This window comes from Lates calcarifer, linkage group LG21 (assembly GCF_001640805.2).
Source record: "Lates calcarifer isolate ASB-BC8 linkage group LG21, TLL_Latcal_v3, whole genome shotgun sequence".
NCBI classification, from domain to species: Eukaryota; Metazoa; Chordata; class Actinopteri; family Centropomidae; genus Lates; species Lates calcarifer.
In genome coordinates, this window is record NC_066853.1 from 28,034,712 (window position 1) to 28,054,770 (window position 20,059).

Genomic DNA, 20,059 nt, shown 5'->3' on the forward strand with positions numbered 1-20,059 from the left:
TGTTATAAAAAGATTTCTGTTTTACAAGAATATGAAATGCTGCTGAAAGTGGCTCAGTATCTTTGCCCTCCTTATGACTAATCTGGTTTTGAGTGCAGATGTTAAGTTCTAATGTCTGAGGTAAAAAAGATAAAAAGATATATGTTTATTTATGACTCTTCTATGCTATGCATTGTCAGTCACTGCCCTCTATAGTTGCTGGCAGTAAACAGATCAGAATTTATAATCTGTCATTTTAGCAGCAATGTGCAAAATGGAAATGAAACAAATTCCCACATGACAGAGATTGGCTTTTTTGGGCCTTGAAACAAGGTCCGGTTTGCAATGATATTAAGGAGAGCCTTTAGAGCCAAATGAAACCTATCGCTCAGACTTGACCTTGTAACGCAGGACAAGGTAGGTGGCCAGTCGTAGGATTATGAAGAAAATGCCTAGCACAATGAAATCTATGTAGAGCTTTGCGTCTTCCACATCCAATAACTGCAGAACCTCTTCAGGCTGTTGGAACTTACACACCTTCCCTGGACACTCCAGCTCTGAACGGTTCATCCCATAGATGGACAGGATCACTCCTTCAAACCCATACCTGTAAGAGAGATACAAAGAATGAGGCTAATTAATAATTCATAATTGCAAGTAATGAATCATCTATTGATTCTGAGTCAAAATAGCACAAAAGTAAAGCAAGCAATATTAAACAACATGTTGATGGTTTCAGTATTCCTAGAACCTTATCAAAAATGGGGTTACAAATGTAGTGATGCTCAAAAGAAGTCCATGTAGTCAGTAAAATCAGTAGAGATAATCCTCATGGGAGCAGAATTTGTCTTTAGCAATCTGGTTATTAGAGGGAAGGAAAGGTGGAAAGTTCAGGGGTCAAAATATCTGGATTCATCCTGTAGGGACCATGCATATTCAAAACACATTTGATTAAAATTAATCCATCATCTTCTGACATAGTTTTTATGGACCAAAATGTGTGCAAAGAGGAGTGTTACTGAACTTAAAAATCAGTCTCTGGGGGATCATGATCACGAATATCCAAACCAAATTTTATACCAATGTGTAGAGTGGTTGTTGAAGGATAAATTCAGATTTGTACAATTTTTGATTTATTACTATTCTTCCTTTAGTAACTTTGAATCTCTCTATCTGTGATGTGATTGTACTCCCCAAATTAATTGCTGGGATGCTGGGCAACACATGGACATTTTAAGTGCCCTAATGTGTCACAGTGCTGACAATCTGAGCTAAATGACTTGGTGATGTTGCTGTTAAAAGATCTAAATAAATAAATAATTTATCACTCAAATTATAATCCCTATTAATCACAACATGGTACTTATTTTAAGATAATTTGCTCTTGATAGACAAAAACAATAAAGCAGCATCATCTTTATGTCCCACTGCTAACTAAGCCAAGAAACGTTAAATTATTATCAAATAAATTCAGCCAATTTAGTCAGTTTAGTCATTAGGTGATCATTTAATCCACATTGCAACAGTACATGTAAACCTAAATGTCTACAGTTTGTAATTGTTCTTGTTGTTCTTCACCTGACATAAGACACATAGGAGCTCCACTGCAGATACTTGGGGATTGTGTCAAAGTTCACAAAGAATCCAGAGAAAAGAAGCACTGGGATAGCTGTGACAGGTCCAACAAATGTGGCCACCTGTATAAGAATGTGGAGAACATAATCTGTTTTATATGTGTAACACAAGCCCAAGAAATACTGTATTTAACAATGCAACCCTACAATACCTGTAGTGAGGTGGAAGCGGCCCCAACCAGCAGGCCTAGGGACTGGGCTACCAGGGCAGTACAGGTGGACAGGGCTATGAAGAGTAGGTAGCGGCTGGCCTCAGGAGGCTGTTCTGTCATCCAGTAGACTATGCTGCAGTACATGATGGGGCAGATAACCTAAAATAACATTTTCATTAACCATTATTTAGTGTAGGAAAACCTCACCCCTAAACTTTTATCTACTGTGCCCCGATGTTGCTGAAAACTGTAGAGACGGTGGTGCCACATAAAACACATGGTGAGTTAAACCCCGATCTTCCATCTCATCTGAATCACAAACAACTGAACTAAATTGCCTTTGTTTTATTTAATCCATGTTTGGAAATATCTACAAATATTTTGTAGCCAGATAAATGCTTGCTGGTGCAAAGTGAGCAATCTTTCTTATTTTGGAAAAGAGGGCACTATCATCTGCAGTACAATACATACAGAAGACAAGGTGGGCACAGTAGGCTTTCATTCTTATCTTATAATCTTACAATCAAAGTGCAAACTGATTCTTTAACTGAAAACTGCCAGTTGACAGAGATATAATCTAGTATAAGTACTATCTGAGTGCACAACAACAGACAGTGCCCTCAACTAACACTAGAGTGCAGTGGTGTACTATATATTTTGCTATGTGGTTTGTTGACACTCACACCCACCCCTCCAACTCAAACACTGCCAGCTCACCTGGAATGGGATATCAGCCATGGTCTTGGCCAGGTAGTAGGCTTTCAGGCTGTACCAGTAGTTAAGATGCTCCCTCAGGAACACAGACATCTCCAGAGGAACTTACAAATGGTATATAAAAATTTACATTTTACATCATTTACATATCTGTCAATTCAGATTTTGAAATTGTATCTCCTTGATGGGCACAACAGTATCAACAATAAACTAAATAATTCCCACCCATAGATCATACTCACAAGTTAACACAGTTGGCATGAGTGCACCAAACATGAGAAAAAGCATGGAGAAGAAGAGGAACCCGGTGTTGTTAAAGACCTTACTGGCATCATTGCCAATGTTCAGATAGAGCAACCCTATTAACACACCTATGGAGATGTGGGACATCAGTCTCAGGTGGGTTAAAACCTGACAACAGAACAAAAGCAGAACAAAATAAATACCTAATCACAGCCTTGGATGATTAAACTGCCTGATGGTTTTAGATAACGTCACTAAATTTTAAGATCACTTAATCTGGAAGAGACAGTTTTCCCTTTACACACTTTTTGATATTTGCTTAATATTTTTTTAACAGATGCTGTCACCTACCTGGTCTCTGCAAATTGTTATGAGGGTTCTCTTGAAGAGATAACAGAACTGTGTTAGTGTGCTTGTGGCAAAAGTATGTCTCTCTGTGTGTCCAGCATCCTGTGGAAAATGGAAGCTAGTAATCTCATAACAGTGTAAAAATGTACAATTATACCTAATTTCAGGAAAAAAACAATACAACACAGCATACTACAGTCAGGGCTGGAGTAACCCCACCCATAATGGCCATTCCATGAGAGGGTTGTTTTTTTTTTTTTAATGCAGAGTTCTGAACAGCTGAACCAAAGCTTAGCACAAAGCCTGAAAATGGGGAAACAGCTAGCCTGGTTCTGTCCAAAAGTAACAAAATCAACCTACCAGCACTTGTGTAGCATTGCAAATAAGAGTTATAATAAGTGTATTCCACATTCTATATTCCCAAATGTTATTTTTGATACCCTCAATGTTACTTAAGAAAAAAAAACACAGGGTTTTTCCAGATGATGTAGGTGTAAGCGAAGACAACCAGTATTAATTATTTCAACTAATTGCAGATAGTTATTTCTTTGTCTGTTAGTGAAGACTACAATACCTACAAACTTCATTGGTTACTGTGGTAGCATGTACCCCATGTAAGGGCCTCTTCAAAAGACCACCTTTTATGCAGCAAAATTCAGCTACAGCTGCCAGGATCTTCTGGAGATTGGAAGAATGAACGGAAACTACCAAACTCAAGCACCTTCATATGAGTTGTGGAGTCTTAGACCTGCTAAACTTTGCAAGCCCACTTACTGCAGCTTTGGCTAGCCTGAAGGCTATTCTTCTGTCTATCCTAATCCTAATATATGCTCACTGGACAATACATTGGTCTTTATACATCTTATAAAAACTACTCAGCATGAAACAAAGAATTATTGTGAGTTTTGTTTTTATTAAAACATGGCAACATAGCAAAATTCTGGACATAGCTATTGAGTTGGATGGGCTAACCTCCCACTGAGCTCACAGGGAATTGTCATCTAATAAGACTCATGACTCAACAGATTGTGCATGAATACTTTGTGTGTTCTCTGTAATGAAATCTATGATCATGAAGCGCTGGCCATACTATCTGAAGAGGGAGGTACTCTTATTATTGTAGCAGTGTTATTACCCCAACACCAATAGAAAAGAGGTGTTATAAGAGGTGTTCAGTGGCATCAGCAAACAGTACACCTTGACAAATATTTCATCATTGCTGACTTCAGTTACCCAAATTTTAGAAAAACAACCAAAATCCACCAGGATGTATGGTTTGCAAGAGAGAATACAGAGAAAATACACTAACACAAACACAAAAAATGCATACCAAGCATTCTAATGCCCCACCTGTGGCCATTCAGACCATCTATCTGTCATGCTAATCCCAGCATAAAGACCACTTTCCAGACCAATCAGATTACAGATTAAGGTATGGCCTGAAGGCTGTCTCAGCCTTGAGGACTGCTTTGAAAGCATGGATTTGTTTGAGGTCTCAAGGGCAGAAGCCATGGCTTGGGGAGATTTGGGGAGAAACCAGACCTTGAAGCAACAAGAAATAACATGTCACATGGCATCAGAGAAGCAAAACTGAATTATGCACAGAGAATCAACAACCACTTTGCATTTGGCAACAGAAACACAGGACACTGTGTTAATAAACAACCTATTCAGTTTGGCACATTTGGCTGCGTCAGCTTCTAAAGCTTTCTAGCTTCTAAGTCTGACTTTTTCAGTGCCGCCTTTGCTCTTTTTATTGTCCATCGTTTTATACACCTTTCCTGTCACATATTGCATTTTCTGTCTCAGGTTGGAGGAACAACTCAAGGATCAGACGTTATTACGGAACCATTGTTAAGCTTGTGTTTCCAGTTGGACACAGACCTCCTGAGCAAGCTTACTCTCGGAGAATATTGCTGTCTACAGAGAAATGCTACTTAAATTTTGAGTAGTCTAGCGAGTGCAGCCTATATGATCTATTTACTGTCATTGTACAGTACTGTCACCCCACAACCAACCCGGCCCACCAGGAATTTTCCTGATTCTTCGATTAGCCACTCCAGGCCTGCTCCTCATTGTGAAGTGCTTCAGGAGGCTACAAGTTGCTTACTGCCCCAACCACTCTACTGAAGAAGCTGTAACATCTACCCTGCACCCAGCTCTGTCACTCTTTTTAAAAAGAATGCTTATGTCAGGCTGTTATTATCTTTAGCTCAGCTTTTAACGCAGTCATCCCACAACACCTGATTATAAAGCTGAGTCAGCTAGGAATTAACACCTGCCTCTGCAACTGTGTGCTGGACTTTTTCACTGATCACAGTCAGACATTGAGTACTGGAACTTTCTAGGACTTCGTCCTCAACCTACTCCCATTGACAATGATGACATACGACTGCACCACATCTTTCAGCAGTGCAGTCTGCAGTCTGCTGATGAAACAACAGTGGTGGAACAATGATGTATCGGTTTACAGAGAAGAGGAGGACCTGCTAGCAATGTAGTGTTAAAATCACCTTAAACATAGGGAAAACAATGGCAATTCAATCACTGACTACAGAAAGGCATGTACATGTATGCTGAGGAAAGGGTCAGCAGCACTAAGTTCCTGGAAATGCGCATCACAGAAAAAAGCTCTCTTAGACCTCACATGTGACAGCATTCTCAAAAAAAACAAAACAAAACCAAAAAAAAAAAAACAAAAAAAAAAACAAAAAAACAAAAAACACAGCAGCATGCACAGACATGCAGTTTCCTGGATTGACTGAAGAGAGTGAGCCATCCTAAACTGTCCTCACCATGATGTGGTAAGGAGGACCTCAATAGGTCCTCCTTACCACATCACACCTGCATCACTGTTTGGTATTGGAACACAAAGGTCTCTGATAGTAAGACCTGACATGCAGATAGCATTATCAGTCTCTCCCCTCCCTAAAACAAATCCATCAAGCACAGTGAACCCAAAAAGCCCTAAGCAGTGTGAAATGAAATGTGTCATTTGTACATATGTCTAAATAATGGCAACAATAAAAGCTTGAAATTTGGAAAAATTGCTTTTTTTTTTTTTTTAATGACCTGTTTTTGGCCAGGCCAAGTCACTTTCTGGAGTTTCTGCTGGTTGCCTGGCAACTGTACAGGGACAGTTAGACTCTGTCTCAATTCAGATACTTGCACTGGAACACTTCCATGTAGTAAACTATGTATTTACTGGCGTAGTGATTGAATTTCAACAGGGTAGTGTTGTCGCAAATTGAACATGTCTGTTGTGCACTTACCGAAAATGATGATGGCAACACTGGACCATGATTGTTGTCTACCAAAATATCTGCTGACTACTTTGCTGACTACCCATGCACACACATTGGGGGCAATTTGGGGATACCCAAGGATACTGGATACTGGAGGAGCCGGGGATCAAACCACCGACCTTCTGGTTGGTAGGTGACCGCCCTACCTCCTGAGCCACAGCCACTCCCAGTTATGCAGTCAAAACAGCATGTGTTATGTACAGAAGAATGCAAATGAGCATTAGAGGTGCGGGTTAGTGGATTTTGCTACCTTTAAAGAGACCTAGGTTAGCTGTTTTCTTGTGTTTCTAGTCCTTGTGCTAAGCTAACCAGCTGCTGGATCTAGCTTCATATCTATGATACAGGCATCAGCCTTCTCATGCTTGTCAAAAAAACGAATAAGCAGTTTTCCTAAAATGTTGAACAGTTTCCTTAAAGAATATGTATCAAAGTAATTGCCACAAAATTAAACAGTGAGGCCCCTGAGGATCCGAGGCCCCAGGACAGCTGCCTGCTTTTCCCAGCTGAGAGTCCAGCCTTGACTGCAGTATAGCAGCACATCATCTACTACACACCATGGGGTATTTTGTTGCACAGACTGATGTGCCATTGTTACCACACTGGTTCTTCCCCTCTAATGCACACATTCCACCTTGGACTGCCTCAAACAACACAGGGTTCAAGTCTCCATACTCTCCTGATGCCACTTCAATAACTAAATCAGAGACAAAAGCAGAAATATATGAACATATTGAAGGGATTAAAATGTTTCAGATCATCCTCAGCAAAATTGTTGCATATTCATGAATAAATTTGAGGTGAACATACTGAAGTCTGCAGGATTGTGGTAGGTAGGACAATAAAGGCCCATACTCTTCAAGTAAGGAATGAGGTAAGGGACTGTGCCTTTGTAGATACATTGTCCCTGACTGAGAATGTAAAGCTGTGGAAGAACAAGATTTTTCAGGCTGACAGGTAAATGAACTTTCAAAAAATTTTAATTGACACAAAGCAGTATTGGCATGTATTACTGCTTCTCATAAAATAAGCAGAAACTGGAACTTCTAAACATCCATTAAGTTCCTCTTTTTTGGCAGATGCATACCTTGTCAAACATCTCAAATAGTTTGGCACTAGGTTGGTGGATGGTGCAGATGATGGTCCGTCCTCCCAGCGCCAGAGAACGCATCAGTGACACCACCTGATAGCATGATGCACTGTCTAAGCCACTAAACAGAGAGAGACAGACATACAGAAGGAACACTAATGAGCAGTTGGTAATTTATCATAAAAGATGTAGAAGCGTAAGGATGTCAACTGTCAGCTGACAGCAACATGTACATAAACTACAAATATATTTTATGTACACTAGAGAAATTTGTTTTATTTCCTGGTCACTCTAGCAGAAACATTTTTGATCTCAGCTGGTTCAGCCAGCTACATCATTGCAGTGAAAACTCAGGTATCCCTTATTACCAACAAACTATTGCTTCTATTTATATGAGCTAATACATATATAATATTGAGCCACAGTGTTGCTTCACATCACCATGACCATCTCAGGTGTCACTCAGCTATTGATGCACATAATTATTTGTAAAGTTACTTAAATCAACAGTTATTTATTATACAATATATGAGACCAGCAGTGGAGAATTGAGAACTCAGCCAATCTGAAACTGAATAATCAAATCAAATGTGCATTTACATAGCAAGCATACTCTTACAGCAAATATTCAATAAGTCAGCAAATTTAACAAGCAGTCGTTGTAGGAGGGGTGCCACTGTCCTTCTGGACAGAAATCTTTTCTAAATTAAATATTAGAATTTTAATCTTAATCTTGCTTGTGAATTCATTCAGTTTAATATCTGGAGTTGAAACTTCCTCTTTAAGGTATCCCATTCTCCATTGCCAAGAAACACACAGAATGACTGGGCCTAAATATATATGGTTTATTAAATTACGGTCAATTAGCAGTGAACAAATGATAAAATAAAAATAAAGCTGTAAAGATGATCAAAGATGAGTCACTAACAGCTGGTAAAAATGAGGAGAATGAAAAATTTTTAAGGCGCTTACTATCATAGATTACGATTTCTTATTTTGGCATCAACCAAGTCATGAGCAGGTAATGAAATGTTTAGCCTACTTGAGCTGTCTTTTTAGTTGGAGACACAGCTCATTGCTGATGGGATTCCAGAACCATGATCTGGGTCAGCCGTATCCAGAGTCTGCAACCTCAGCAACAAACTGCATGTGGTTGGCAACCAAAGGCACCGAGACTCAGCAGTTGAGGGTTTTATACCTGTAGCATGGTATCACATTTGAGGCTGGGGTACTGTGGTCTCTAATTCATCCCAATCCCTTTCTTTTTCTCAGATAGAATGAAAAAATGACTTTCAGGTTATTATTATTTATCATTATCTTATGTATTTATTTACTTTGTTTGTTCCCATGCACAAATCACATATTCGCCTTCCACCAAAATCAATTAAGACATTACAGACGATGACAGTAAGGCAGTAGGACTCCATGACAGATATTTAACTTATTCCTCATGTTATTATTATTACATATCTCTGTTTAGGAATATCATAGGAATCTCTGATTTTCACTGAGTTGCCTGAAAACATTTGATCAATAAAATTATTTGCGTTACAGAATAGTTAGACAACAAATTCATATGTTTTCAGACATTACGAGAAATAAGGGGATACTGACTCTTTAGATAAGATTAGAATGTGGTGTTATTTGTGACAGGGGATTTGATGCATCGCATCAAGTTTTGTTGGATAGAAAAAAACAAATTTTCCAACTACCACATGACTCAGCATGTAGCCAGCTCTGCTCTCTTGAATCAGATTCAAAGTTTTGCTTCCAAATTATACAAGTAGTTCTGACCAAGCAATCTGATTGGTCAACTAAACATTTAGAATGTGCTCAGCATGACAGCACGCCTTACTCATCACTAAAAATATTACTCCGCCACATACATTTTACTTTGTTGGTAATAGTTGTAAATCACAACTTTACACTCAAGGGTGTGCTTTAACGTCATTTGAGCACCTCAGTGATGCTTGCAGACCTCGGCGCAAGCGCCTTGGCTTTCTCCGTCAGCTGTGTCGGTGACACGGTTCTATAACTTAAAATTCATGTAAAAGTTTGCAGTTGCAGAAGCTACATCTGTGTGAGTAAAAAATGCAGCATCTTTGTTATAATGTTGTTGATAAAAGTAAGCATTTATTTGTGCAGTAGGCTATTGATTTAGTTTTGTTTTGTTAGTAGATTCCGAGACCTCGATAAAGCATTAATGTCAGCTTAGAGTTCACTCACTTGGGACTAGAAAATCATTTCTGTTGCTAGGTTGTTACTAAGGGTCCGGTTATTTGCTATAGTGGTAAACTTGGTTCCATTACACATAGAAGCCCACTGATGTGACTGATTGTGTTCCAGTTATTAGTCAGACCCCATGTATTTCCATGGAAACGGGAAAAACACTCACAAAATCTTTTTAATTTTGAGAGCAAATTGCTCCTCAACATGAACAGATTTTGATTATACATTTACTTTGGTTACTTTGGTAATAGTTGTATAATTGCAATATTAAACTTGAGGGTGTGCTTTAATGTCATTTGAGCACCTCAGTGATTCTTCACTGTCGTGCTCAAATGATGTTAAAGCACACCCTCTCAGTTAATATTGCTTAAGTCCATGCTGACAACTCATCCATTTACTAATAAAATTGACAAAGTATATTTTTAGTATAGGCAAGAAAAACACACCTGAATGCTTAAAGTTTGTACAGTATTCAAATCTCAGCATGGATCCACTGATTGCTCTGAATATACCAGCAGTAGTTTGCTAGCTTAGATATCCAAAATAGTGTATCATTGTAATATCAATGATGGATGTCTATTTGATTGAAGCACATCTCACAGTTGATAATATCAACATAATATGCTCTAAATAGGTCTTTAATCTAAATTTAACCCTCATCTGCACACCAGTGTCTGTCCCATCTCACCTGGTGGGCTCATCAAAGAACATGACTGGAGGATTGTTGACCAGTTCAAGGGCGATGGCCAGCCGCTTACACTGACCTCCTGACAGTGAGCTGGTGCGAGTGTGAGCACAGTCAAGGAGCCCTAAAGCAGTCAGAATCTCATTCACCTGTAGAGTGAAAGTGAGAAAGAAAGGGACAGAGGAAGTCCACAGGACAAAAAGGTGTTGGGCCACCATGAGTCACCAGACAGGATCATATCTATGAACATGGTCTTAGACCTCGAAGAGAGACTGCCTATTTCAATAGTCACTTTGCTACCTTGCCCTCATTTTATTTATCCTATGAAAGTAAATGTAATGAAGAATCACTCACCCTTGTTCACTTTGTCTAACTTAAAACCAAGAAAAATCTTCAATTCCAAGTAAACTGGCTCACTCTCACAGCAGATGCTGTGTCTTTGTTCTCTGACTAATGCCTCATTTTCTGTGGAGGCTAGTTATGAAGGTCATTAATGCCCAGAAACAAATCAAATGTGTCTCTAATAGAGACAGGACCACAGTTATGCAAGTTTGTGTTAATTTTGTAACTGGTTTTGTTTTGCACATTGTCCTGATTATAACTGAAGCTGGGCCTGACATATCAGCTGTTGACTCACAACGTCTTGGCCAGGCCCTTGAAAAACAGACTGAATTCTCAAGGGACTTCCTGGTTAAATAAAGGCTAAAAACCAAACATGAAAAAATATGTCCATAGAGTGGAGTGTGTCAACAGTGGGAATTTATCCATATTTAATGTGACTGGATGGTTAAGATATGAGTTTGGTGTGTTCAAGGTCAGGATTAACTATTTTATTATTATTAACTATTAGGGAAGTATTATTGATAATACATTTTTCTTTCTGTTTAAGTTAAGCTAGTAGATGTTATTTGTGTAGCTCACCAGTGCTTTCTTCACATCTATAGTTTCATCCAGCTTCAAGTTGGCTGAAACCTGCAGCAAAGAGAAATACAGATGCAAATATAAAATGCAACAGGTATTCACAGTACAGCAAAAGCAATATGCAACATTCTCAAGTCACAACCACACTCCTGCAGCACCTTGGCATATTACCTCTTATTACCTCATTAGTTCTAAAAGAAATGACCATATTTTAATATATCATATGTAAACATAAATAGTATATTGTACTGTCCTTACTATAATAATCATCCAAACTTTTCAAAATAGAACACACTCAAGCATGAATTCACATTTTCCTGGCCACGCTATGAGCATAGCAACTCACCATCATTGCCTCCCGTGCAGTGAGATGTGGCAGCAGCATGTCTTCCTGCATGATGTAGCAGGACATTTTCCTGAATGTTCTCAGGTCCCTGGGTTTACCATTTACCAGGATCTGACCCTTCATCCCTGTTTCCCTGGGCAGCAAGAAGGATACACACATCCACAAATACTGAACAATTCAATGGGATATATACTGCATAACAGACTGATAACATGATACAGAAACACATGGGCCCTTACCCCAAATGTTAAAGACCTTTTTTCCATAGTTGCCTTATGAAAGCTGATTTCTCCTAATTATGATGTGTTTGGCTGTTTGCACCACTTTGTCTCAAATAAGCACTTTTATTTTACAATAGCTGTAGAGGGTATTTTTGCTCTCTCACCTGTACCCAGCCAAAACATTCATTAAGGTGGACTTCCCAGCCCCTGAGGGTCCCATGATTCCAATCAGCTCCCGACTGCAGAACCTCCCAGACAGGCACTTCAGTAAGGCTTTGAAACCTAGCAACAGCAACAATATTGATGACACTGAATGATTCTTATTAACAATGAAAACATTACATTATTTTACAAGAATTTCCTGCATGTCAACATGACTTGCAGTAAATCCTAATTTTTAAACTGTCACTTGCAAATGGATATAGTGACTTCGCCCTACTATCATAGGGCAGGAAATATCAAAGCAGCAGACCTCCTCTGCAAGGATCCTAAACAGAATGCACACCCTGGCCAGCATCCCCAGCCTATTCCAATTGGTTTACGAGAGACAAAATTTTGCTTTTACGTACAGAAAGGCGACAAATTAAAGGAAAAACCAACATGAAATGTCTTAGTAAGGTGTTGGGCCACCATGAGTCACCAGAACAGCTTTAGTTTGCCTTGGCACTGATTCTACAAGTCTCTGGAACTCTACTGGAGATACGGAACACATTCTTCCAAAAGATATTTCCACATGTGGTGTTTTGATATGAAGGTGGAGAGTGCTGTCTAACACACTGGTACTAAACAAAGATCTTGTGACTGTGAAGGCAATACCATATGAGTCACATAATTTTCATACTCGTTAGACCATTCAGCAACCACTCATGCCATATGGACAGGGGCACTATCATCCCAGTTGAACCTTTAACAGATTTTGACAAGCTTAAACAGTACCTAGACCAGACAGCAGCTCTGAAAGATATTTTGGTCCATTCGTCAATTCCCTCTGCACTTAGGGAGGTGACAAAACGACAGAGACAGAGAGGGAGGGATGCAGACAGAGAAAGAAGAGAAGGACACAGCACAGACAAATTAACAAGTGGGCTCCACTAGTGTTGCATCATGGACAAAAGCCTTTCAGTAACTTCACATGCACCCACCAATAATGCTGATTGAGTTTGATGGGACTACATTTCTGCTGGATGGATGGGTGCTTTTACCACTACACCACTACTGACTACAGTTAGTATTTTTAGTCTCTTTTCAGTCGTAGTTGGTACAAATTTGCACATCAAACTACCTGCTTATTCATAGAATTATCCAACCAGCCAATCATCTACCACCAATGCAATGCATTATCATGCTGATACTGGTCAAGTGCCTCAGTTACTGTTAGCATCAAACATCAGAATGGGGAAAAAATGTAATCTCAGTGACTTTGAACATAGAATGTTTGTTGGTGCCTCATGGGCAAGTTTGACTATTTTTGACCAGTAAACAATGGTAACATTGTAGACATTGGTGACATTGGTAGAGGAAATCAAAGTTTTTGGCCAGCACTATTGTGTGGCATTTTATATTCGTTCTATCATGACAGTTTGAAAAAGTGACAGTCCTACAGGGTCCTACTGTAACAATACTGAGGAAGTTAACTGAGGTCTTCATTTACTAACGTGATACACTTTATACTAAGGCTGTGCAAACACACAAAGTGGTTTTATGTAGCTATACTGTGTAACTATTAAAAAGAGACTTAAAACAAATTCAAACACATGAATGATACTTTGGATTTAAACACAGCCTATCAATAAAAAACTGACCATATTTGTTATCCAGTATGTGGCTGGCTGCAGTTTTTTAAAGGTTGAACTCAATTTCTATTTATTTTAGTGGTGGGAGTCGAAAAAAAAAAAAAAAAAACAATCCTTAGGACCTGCTCCAGTCAGCTGTGTGACATCCTCACACACCTCCTCAACCTGAGTCTGAAATTACAAAAGATCCCTGAGCTATGGAAGACATCATGCATAGTGCCTGTCCCCAAGAGACTCCCTGCTGACTTCAACGACTATAGGCCTGTAGCTCTCACTTCTCACATCATGAAGATGCTTGAGTGCTGACGTGCCGTGGTAAGCGTATTCTGTCACTTACAGTTACTGGTGTTTGGTGATCATTGCTTCTTGCCTGCCTGTCTCAGACTAGATACTCTGTCTTTACCGACACTACATCTCTGACTTTATCACCAATTTAATCTGCACATTCACAATAATAGTAGTTGCTAAATCACCCTCAACTCTCCACTTTCTGTGCGCTACTTCATTGATTCATGCTATCTATCGAGACTAATTTAGCCAAACTCTCAGCTCTCCCTCTCCTGCCTTCTCTTGCTCTGTGTGTCAGATGTTTAGTCACACCTCTGCCTCGTTAATGATAATGGTATGTGTAATAAATGTCTGTTTGCTGTACTCAAGGCGAGGCTTAGCAAATTAGAGTCCCGGCTCTGCAACATGGAATCTAATTCAGCAGCTAGTGCTAAACAACCTTCTGTAGCCGGTGCGGAGCAGCCTAGCGTAGCTCCTGTTAGCATTCCCCCAACAGTTCCCAAGCAGTCGGGAAAACAGGCTGGCTGGGTGACTGTTCGTAAGGCCAGCCGTAGTTGTAAGCAGAAGCCCACTGCCGACCACCACCCAGTTCACATTTCAAACAGATACTCCCCACTAAGCAACACACCCACTAAGGAGCCAACTCTGGTGATTGGCAACTTTTGTGGAACATGAAGATAACAACTCCAGCGACCATAGTTAAATGTATTCCTGGGGCCAGAGTGGGTGACACTGAATCGTATTTAAAGGTGCTGACTAAGGATAAGTGCAGATATGGTAAAATTGTTATTCACGTCAGCACTAATGACACCCGACTACGCCAGTCAGAGGTCACAAAAGTCAATATTAATTCAGTGTGTCATTGGCAAAGACCATGTTGGACACCATAGTTTTCTCTGGTCCCCTGCCCGATCTGACCAGTGATGACATGTATAGCTGCATGTCTTCACTCAACCGCTGGCTGTTGAGATGGTATCCAGAAAATGATGTTGGCTTTGTGGATCATTGGAAGAGCTTCTGGGGGAGACCTGGTCTGGTTAGGAGAGATGGCCTTCATCCAACTTTTGATGGAGCATTTCTCATATCTAGAAATCTGAATTTATTAGGGAGCCAAAGCCCTGACAATCTAGAGTTCAGGCCAGGAGACAGAGCTGCAGTCTTACACGCTTTTCTGAGCTCCATGGTTCAATTCTCAAACCTGTACACTGAAACAAATAGCATGTAGGCTTGAAAAAGCGTTTCAGTAAACTGGAAGAATCCCGCTTAGCCTGGCAAGATAGACTCAAAAGATATAAAAAGGCCCTCTGTAATGCAAGAGGAGCCTATTACTTGTCATTTATGTTGTTTCTGTACGTGTCTTGTTAGACTTTAGTGCTACTTTTGATACAATTGACCATCACATCCTTTTACAGAGACTGGAGCAATATATTGGCATTAAAGAAACTGCACTAAACTGGTTTAAGTCCTATCTGTCTGATAGACTTCAGTTTGTACAGATTAACAACAATTCCTCCATGTACACAAAAACTAGACATGGAGTTCCACAAGGGTCAGTGCTTAGACCAATTCTCTTCACTTTGTATATGCTTCCCTTGGGCAATATTATCAGGAAACACTCCATACATTTCCATTGTTATGCAGATGATACACAGCTTTATCTGTCAATGAAGCCTAATGAAACCAATCATCTAGCCAAACTCCGGGCATGTCTTAGGGACATTGAAAGTTGGATAACAAGCATTTTTTTACTACTGAAGTCAGATAAAATTGAAGTCATTATAATTGGTCCCGAACAACTCAGAAATTTTCTAATGATGTAGTTCCATTAGATAGCATTGCCCTGGCTCCCAGCACCACTGTAAAGAATCTGGGAGTTATCTTTGACCAGGATATGTCCTTTAATTCACACATAAAACAAACTTCTAGGACTGCCTTCTTTCACCTGTGTAATATCGCAAAAATTAGACATTTTCTGTCTCAAAAGGATGCCAAAAAACTAGTCCATGCATTTGTTACTTTATTGGCATTAAAGGAACTGCACTAAACTGGTTTAAGTCCCATTTATCTGATAGGCTTCAGTTTGTACATGTTAACAACTACTCCTCCATACACACAAAAGTTAGACATGGAGGTCCACAAGGATCAGTGCTTGAACCAATCCTCTTCTGTATATGCTTTCCTTGGGCAATATTATCAGAAAACACTCCATAAATTTCCATTGTTATGCAGATGATACACAGCTTTATCTGTCAATGGAACCTGATGAAACCAATCATCTAGCCAAACTCCAAGCTTGTCTTAGGAGCATTAAAATCTGGATGACAAGCAACTTCTTAGTACTAAACTCAGATAAAACTGAAATCATTATAATTGGTCCTGAACACATCAGAAACAAACTTTCTAATGATGCAGCTCCACTAGATGGCATTGCCCTGGCTCCCAGCTCCACTGTAAAGAATCTGGGAGTCATCTTTGATCAGGATATGTCCTTTAACTCACACATAAAACAAATTTCTAGGACTGCATTTTTGATCTGTGTAACATCTCCAAAATTAGACATTTTCTGTCCCAAAAAGATGCAGAAAAACTAGTCCATGCATTTGTTACTTCTAGGCTGGACTACTGTAATTCATTATTATCAGGCTGCCCCAACAAGTCTCTAAAGACTCTGCAGCTGATTCAAAATGCTGCAGCACGATTACTGACAGGAACTAGGAAAAGAGACCATATTTCTCCTGTGTTAGCCTCTCTACATTGGCTCCCAGTCAAATCCAGAGTAGAATTCAAAATCCTCCTCCTCACATACAAAGCCCTTAATGGTCAGGCTCCATCTTACCTTAAAGATCTCATAGTCCCCTACAATCCCACCAGGACTCTGCGCTCCCAAAATGCTGGTTTACTGGTGGTTCCCAGAGTTTCCAAGAGTAGAATGGGAGGCAGAGCCTTCAGTTATCAGGCTCCTCTACTGTGGAACCTTCTCCCAGTTTTGGTTCGGGAGGCAGACACCCTCTGCACCTTTAAGAGTAGGCTTAAAACCTTCCTCTTTGATAAAGCTTATAGTTAGGGTTGGCTCAGGCTTGAACCATCCCTTAGTTATGCTGCTATAGGCCTAGACTGCCGGGAGATCTCCCATGATGCAATGAGCCCCCCCCCTTCCACTCAATACGGATTCATATCCCATGTTACATGTTACTAACTCAATATCTCCCCTTTCCTGTAGTATTGTGCTCTTCCGTCTCTGTCTCCTCTTCTGTCTCTTTCTGCAGGTATTTCTGCCTCTGGAGCTGTAGGGTCTGATCTGTGATGACAAGTCTCCTGCTGCTCCTACAACTCCACTCAACACCTGCTGCTAGAATTAGAAATTACTTACATAGCTATTAGTTGTATTGCTGTGTTAACAGTTAATACTTTAATTATCACTACTATCATTACTACTGCTGTATTACTGGCCTCATCTTACATCTGATATGGAACCTGTGTTATGCTATGTCCCCCCCCCCCTCCTTCTTAACCTAACTGGTCGAGGCAGATGGCCGCCCACCCTGAGTGCGGTTCTGCTCAAGGTTTCTGCCTCTTAAAAGGAAGTTTTTCCTTGCCAATGTCGCCTAGTGCTTGATCATGGTGGGATTTGTTGGGTCTCTCTCTGTAAATACCTATTTTAAAGAGTACGGTCTAGACCTGCTCTATATGAAAAGTGCCTTGAGATGACTGTTGTTGTGATATGGCGCTATATAAATAAAATTGAACTGAATTAAATTGAATTCTTCTCATGGGGCAGCTTGACTTGTAACAGTCAAGTGCTCGCTCATCAATTCTTGGCAAGTTTCAAATATTACCTACCCACTCTTCAACATCGAAAAAATGGAAAGTGGATAACCCTAACCTCACCTTGAATACAGCTGTCAGTTTTCGGCTGGTTGTGGACTCCCACCTTCCTCATGCCTTGTGGCCTATAGGAAAGGTTCAGAAATTGCTCCCAAGCTCAGATAGCAGTGTCAGCGTGGCGGAAATGGGGAAAAAAAAGGGGGAAAAACCTATGTGCTGTCCTGTCAGTCAGCTAGTTTCCCTTACAAGGATCCAGGATGAAGACCCAGACTCTCATTATACATCACCATAAGGATTTTCCTCTAAGTCAAATATGTACATATTTGAGGGGCAGCTGTGGAAAATCCCCCTTCTACTCCTCCTCCTACACTTCACCTGGCCCACTGCTGCCTTAAGATTCGAGTTAGTATTTAGGATATCCTTTGTTAGTTTAACCTTTGAAATGTTAGATTGTGCCATATGACTGGTATTATGTGTTATTTCTATTTTCTGTCAGATACACAATTTTACAAACTTATTAAACTAAAGAAAAGAAATGCAGTGTTCTTCATGCTCCTTTGTCCTAACCGGCAAGCCATTGAGTTGTCCTATCCTGCAGTCAGATACAGATAGGACACAGTCCCCACTTTAAAAATCCTTTGAAAATTCTGTTTGTACATTACCTCTTCTTCTCCAGCATGGTCCCTCTTGGATGGTGTAGGAGAGGTTGATGAACTCCAGGTCCACAGCTGAGCGTTTGGGTAGGTGGGAGAAACGCTGGGCTTCAGTGATCTCGTTGTCAACCTTCTTCAGTTGGGTCAACATGGATGACTCCTGCTGCTGCTGAGGCTGAAGCTGAGCTAGAGGTTGGCCTTCTCTGTTACACATGATGGCCTCCTCCATGGGGATACTCACAGACTCAGGTTCCAATGCCCTATTGTCCATACTCTGTCTGTGGGAGAAGGGGTAAGGGAAGAGAGCCAGGAAAGAGTGAGATAGAGGAGGTCCAAGGGTACAAAGGGCAAAAGTGGAGAAAGATGGGAAGTTAGTCATGGCTAATTATCTTTGGGCATGTCTAATTTTATGACCCCAGCTAGGGATTTGGTGCCTTGCTAGCATTTTTGGAGGTCATTTAATAAAAAATCTCTCTCCATACTGAAAGAGCAAAACAGCAGAGCACCTGTTCTGTGCATTGTTTATTGCTCACCCAGCAACTACAGATCATGAGTGAATGTGACAGTATTTTTGAAAGCTGTTCCACTCACTGTGTCCAAGTGTCCAAGTCCACACTAAATCATTTCTGTAAAATTCAGTGTTGACATACCAAGATGGTCAAAACAAAAAGATAAGGACAGGTTTTCAGAGCTTACACATGTTCAGTCAGCTATAATGATTATGTGATTTATTAGATAAATTGTTGGATCCACAGCTATAATTGGGACGAACTGAATGTTAGTGAAGTGAGCATGAATTCTAATGATTATTTCACTAAGGATAAAGATGCGCTATATTAGCAACACTGCAATTTGACTGTCTCCATTAGGTGCAGATGGTTAGCTTCAATTTATTCACCTTACTGATCATGGTATTTATGTCCACAATGAGGTTTTGTTTTAATCCACCGTTGTGTTTCAGTGCAGGAAGTACTGTGATGCTCTTAGACTGCAGTGAGAAGTCATAGGGAAGATACAGTACAAGCAGTGGATGGTTGGGTGTACAAAGCTTTTCAGTAGCAGAGACCAGAGTTTGGATCCTGTCTTCTACTCCAAGTCGGCATTGACTTTTCAATATGTATGCAAACAATCCTGCTTGGAGTTCCCTATAAGATAAAAGATGCCAGGGGATGATGTTGAAAGAAAAAAATAAATTACATTGATTACATTTCATAGGTAGTCAGTATGAACATTTTGCATTTTACAGTGAATATTTTTCAGCTGTTTGATGTAATTAGTTTTGCACAGTCGCATTTTTTCAAATTTTCTGCATTTCTACTTTACTTCTACTTGTTACATTTACAGGTAACAGTTTAAGCTTAAGCATGACTGTCATCAGACAAAATTCATGCCTACTGTCCTAGCAGGGCTCTAAGCAGCAGAAATATGCAGTCCTCCTTGTGATCGCAAGGTGATTAATGATCATCAAAATGGAGATACGTCTAATCTACTTTGTTCTGCACAGACCACTGTAAAAATGGTTCCCAAGTCTGAGGTGGTACAGTAATTTGTCCTGTTTTGAGACAGAAGTCTCATTTAATCACTCATGCGGTTTGTAATCTCCTTGGGGATTAAAATCAACTTTCTTTTCTACCCT

The 20,059-nt window shown here is 40.0% G+C and overlaps 1 protein-coding gene across 3 annotated transcripts; it reads right to left on the reverse strand.

Annotated features, from left to right (window-relative positions):
* Positions 1 to 286: 286 nt before the first annotated feature.
* Positions 287 to 18,694, reverse strand: LOC108900069 (ATP-binding cassette sub-family G member 4-like). 3 transcript variants are annotated; one of them, XM_051065736.1, is made up of 15 exons: positions 18,433 to 18,694; positions 12,029 to 12,146; positions 11,644 to 11,776; positions 11,298 to 11,348; positions 10,380 to 10,525; positions 7,460 to 7,583; positions 7,183 to 7,297; positions 6,954 to 7,069; positions 5,693 to 5,703; positions 3,074 to 3,188; positions 2,722 to 2,890; positions 2,483 to 2,583; positions 1,766 to 1,924; positions 1,558 to 1,676; positions 287 to 586 (listed from the first exon to the last, which is right to left on the reverse strand). In XM_051065736.1, the coding sequence occupies exons 1-15, from the start codon at positions 18,692 to 18,694 to the stop codon at positions 361 to 363; spliced, it is 1,965 nt and encodes a 654-aa protein (XP_050921693.1). In that variant the 3' UTR covers positions 287 to 360. The 3 variants fall into 3 exon arrangements, with proteins under 3 accessions (XP_050921693.1, XP_050921692.1, XP_018556406.1); XM_051065735.1 differs by lacking the exon at positions 5,693 to 5,703 and adding an exon at positions 6,143 to 6,178 and having other exon boundaries at positions 3,074 to 3,172; XM_018700890.2 differs by lacking the exon at positions 5,693 to 5,703 and having other exon boundaries at positions 3,074 to 3,172; positions 6,930 to 7,069.
* Between the last annotated feature and the right edge of the window lie 1,365 nt (positions 18,695 to 20,059).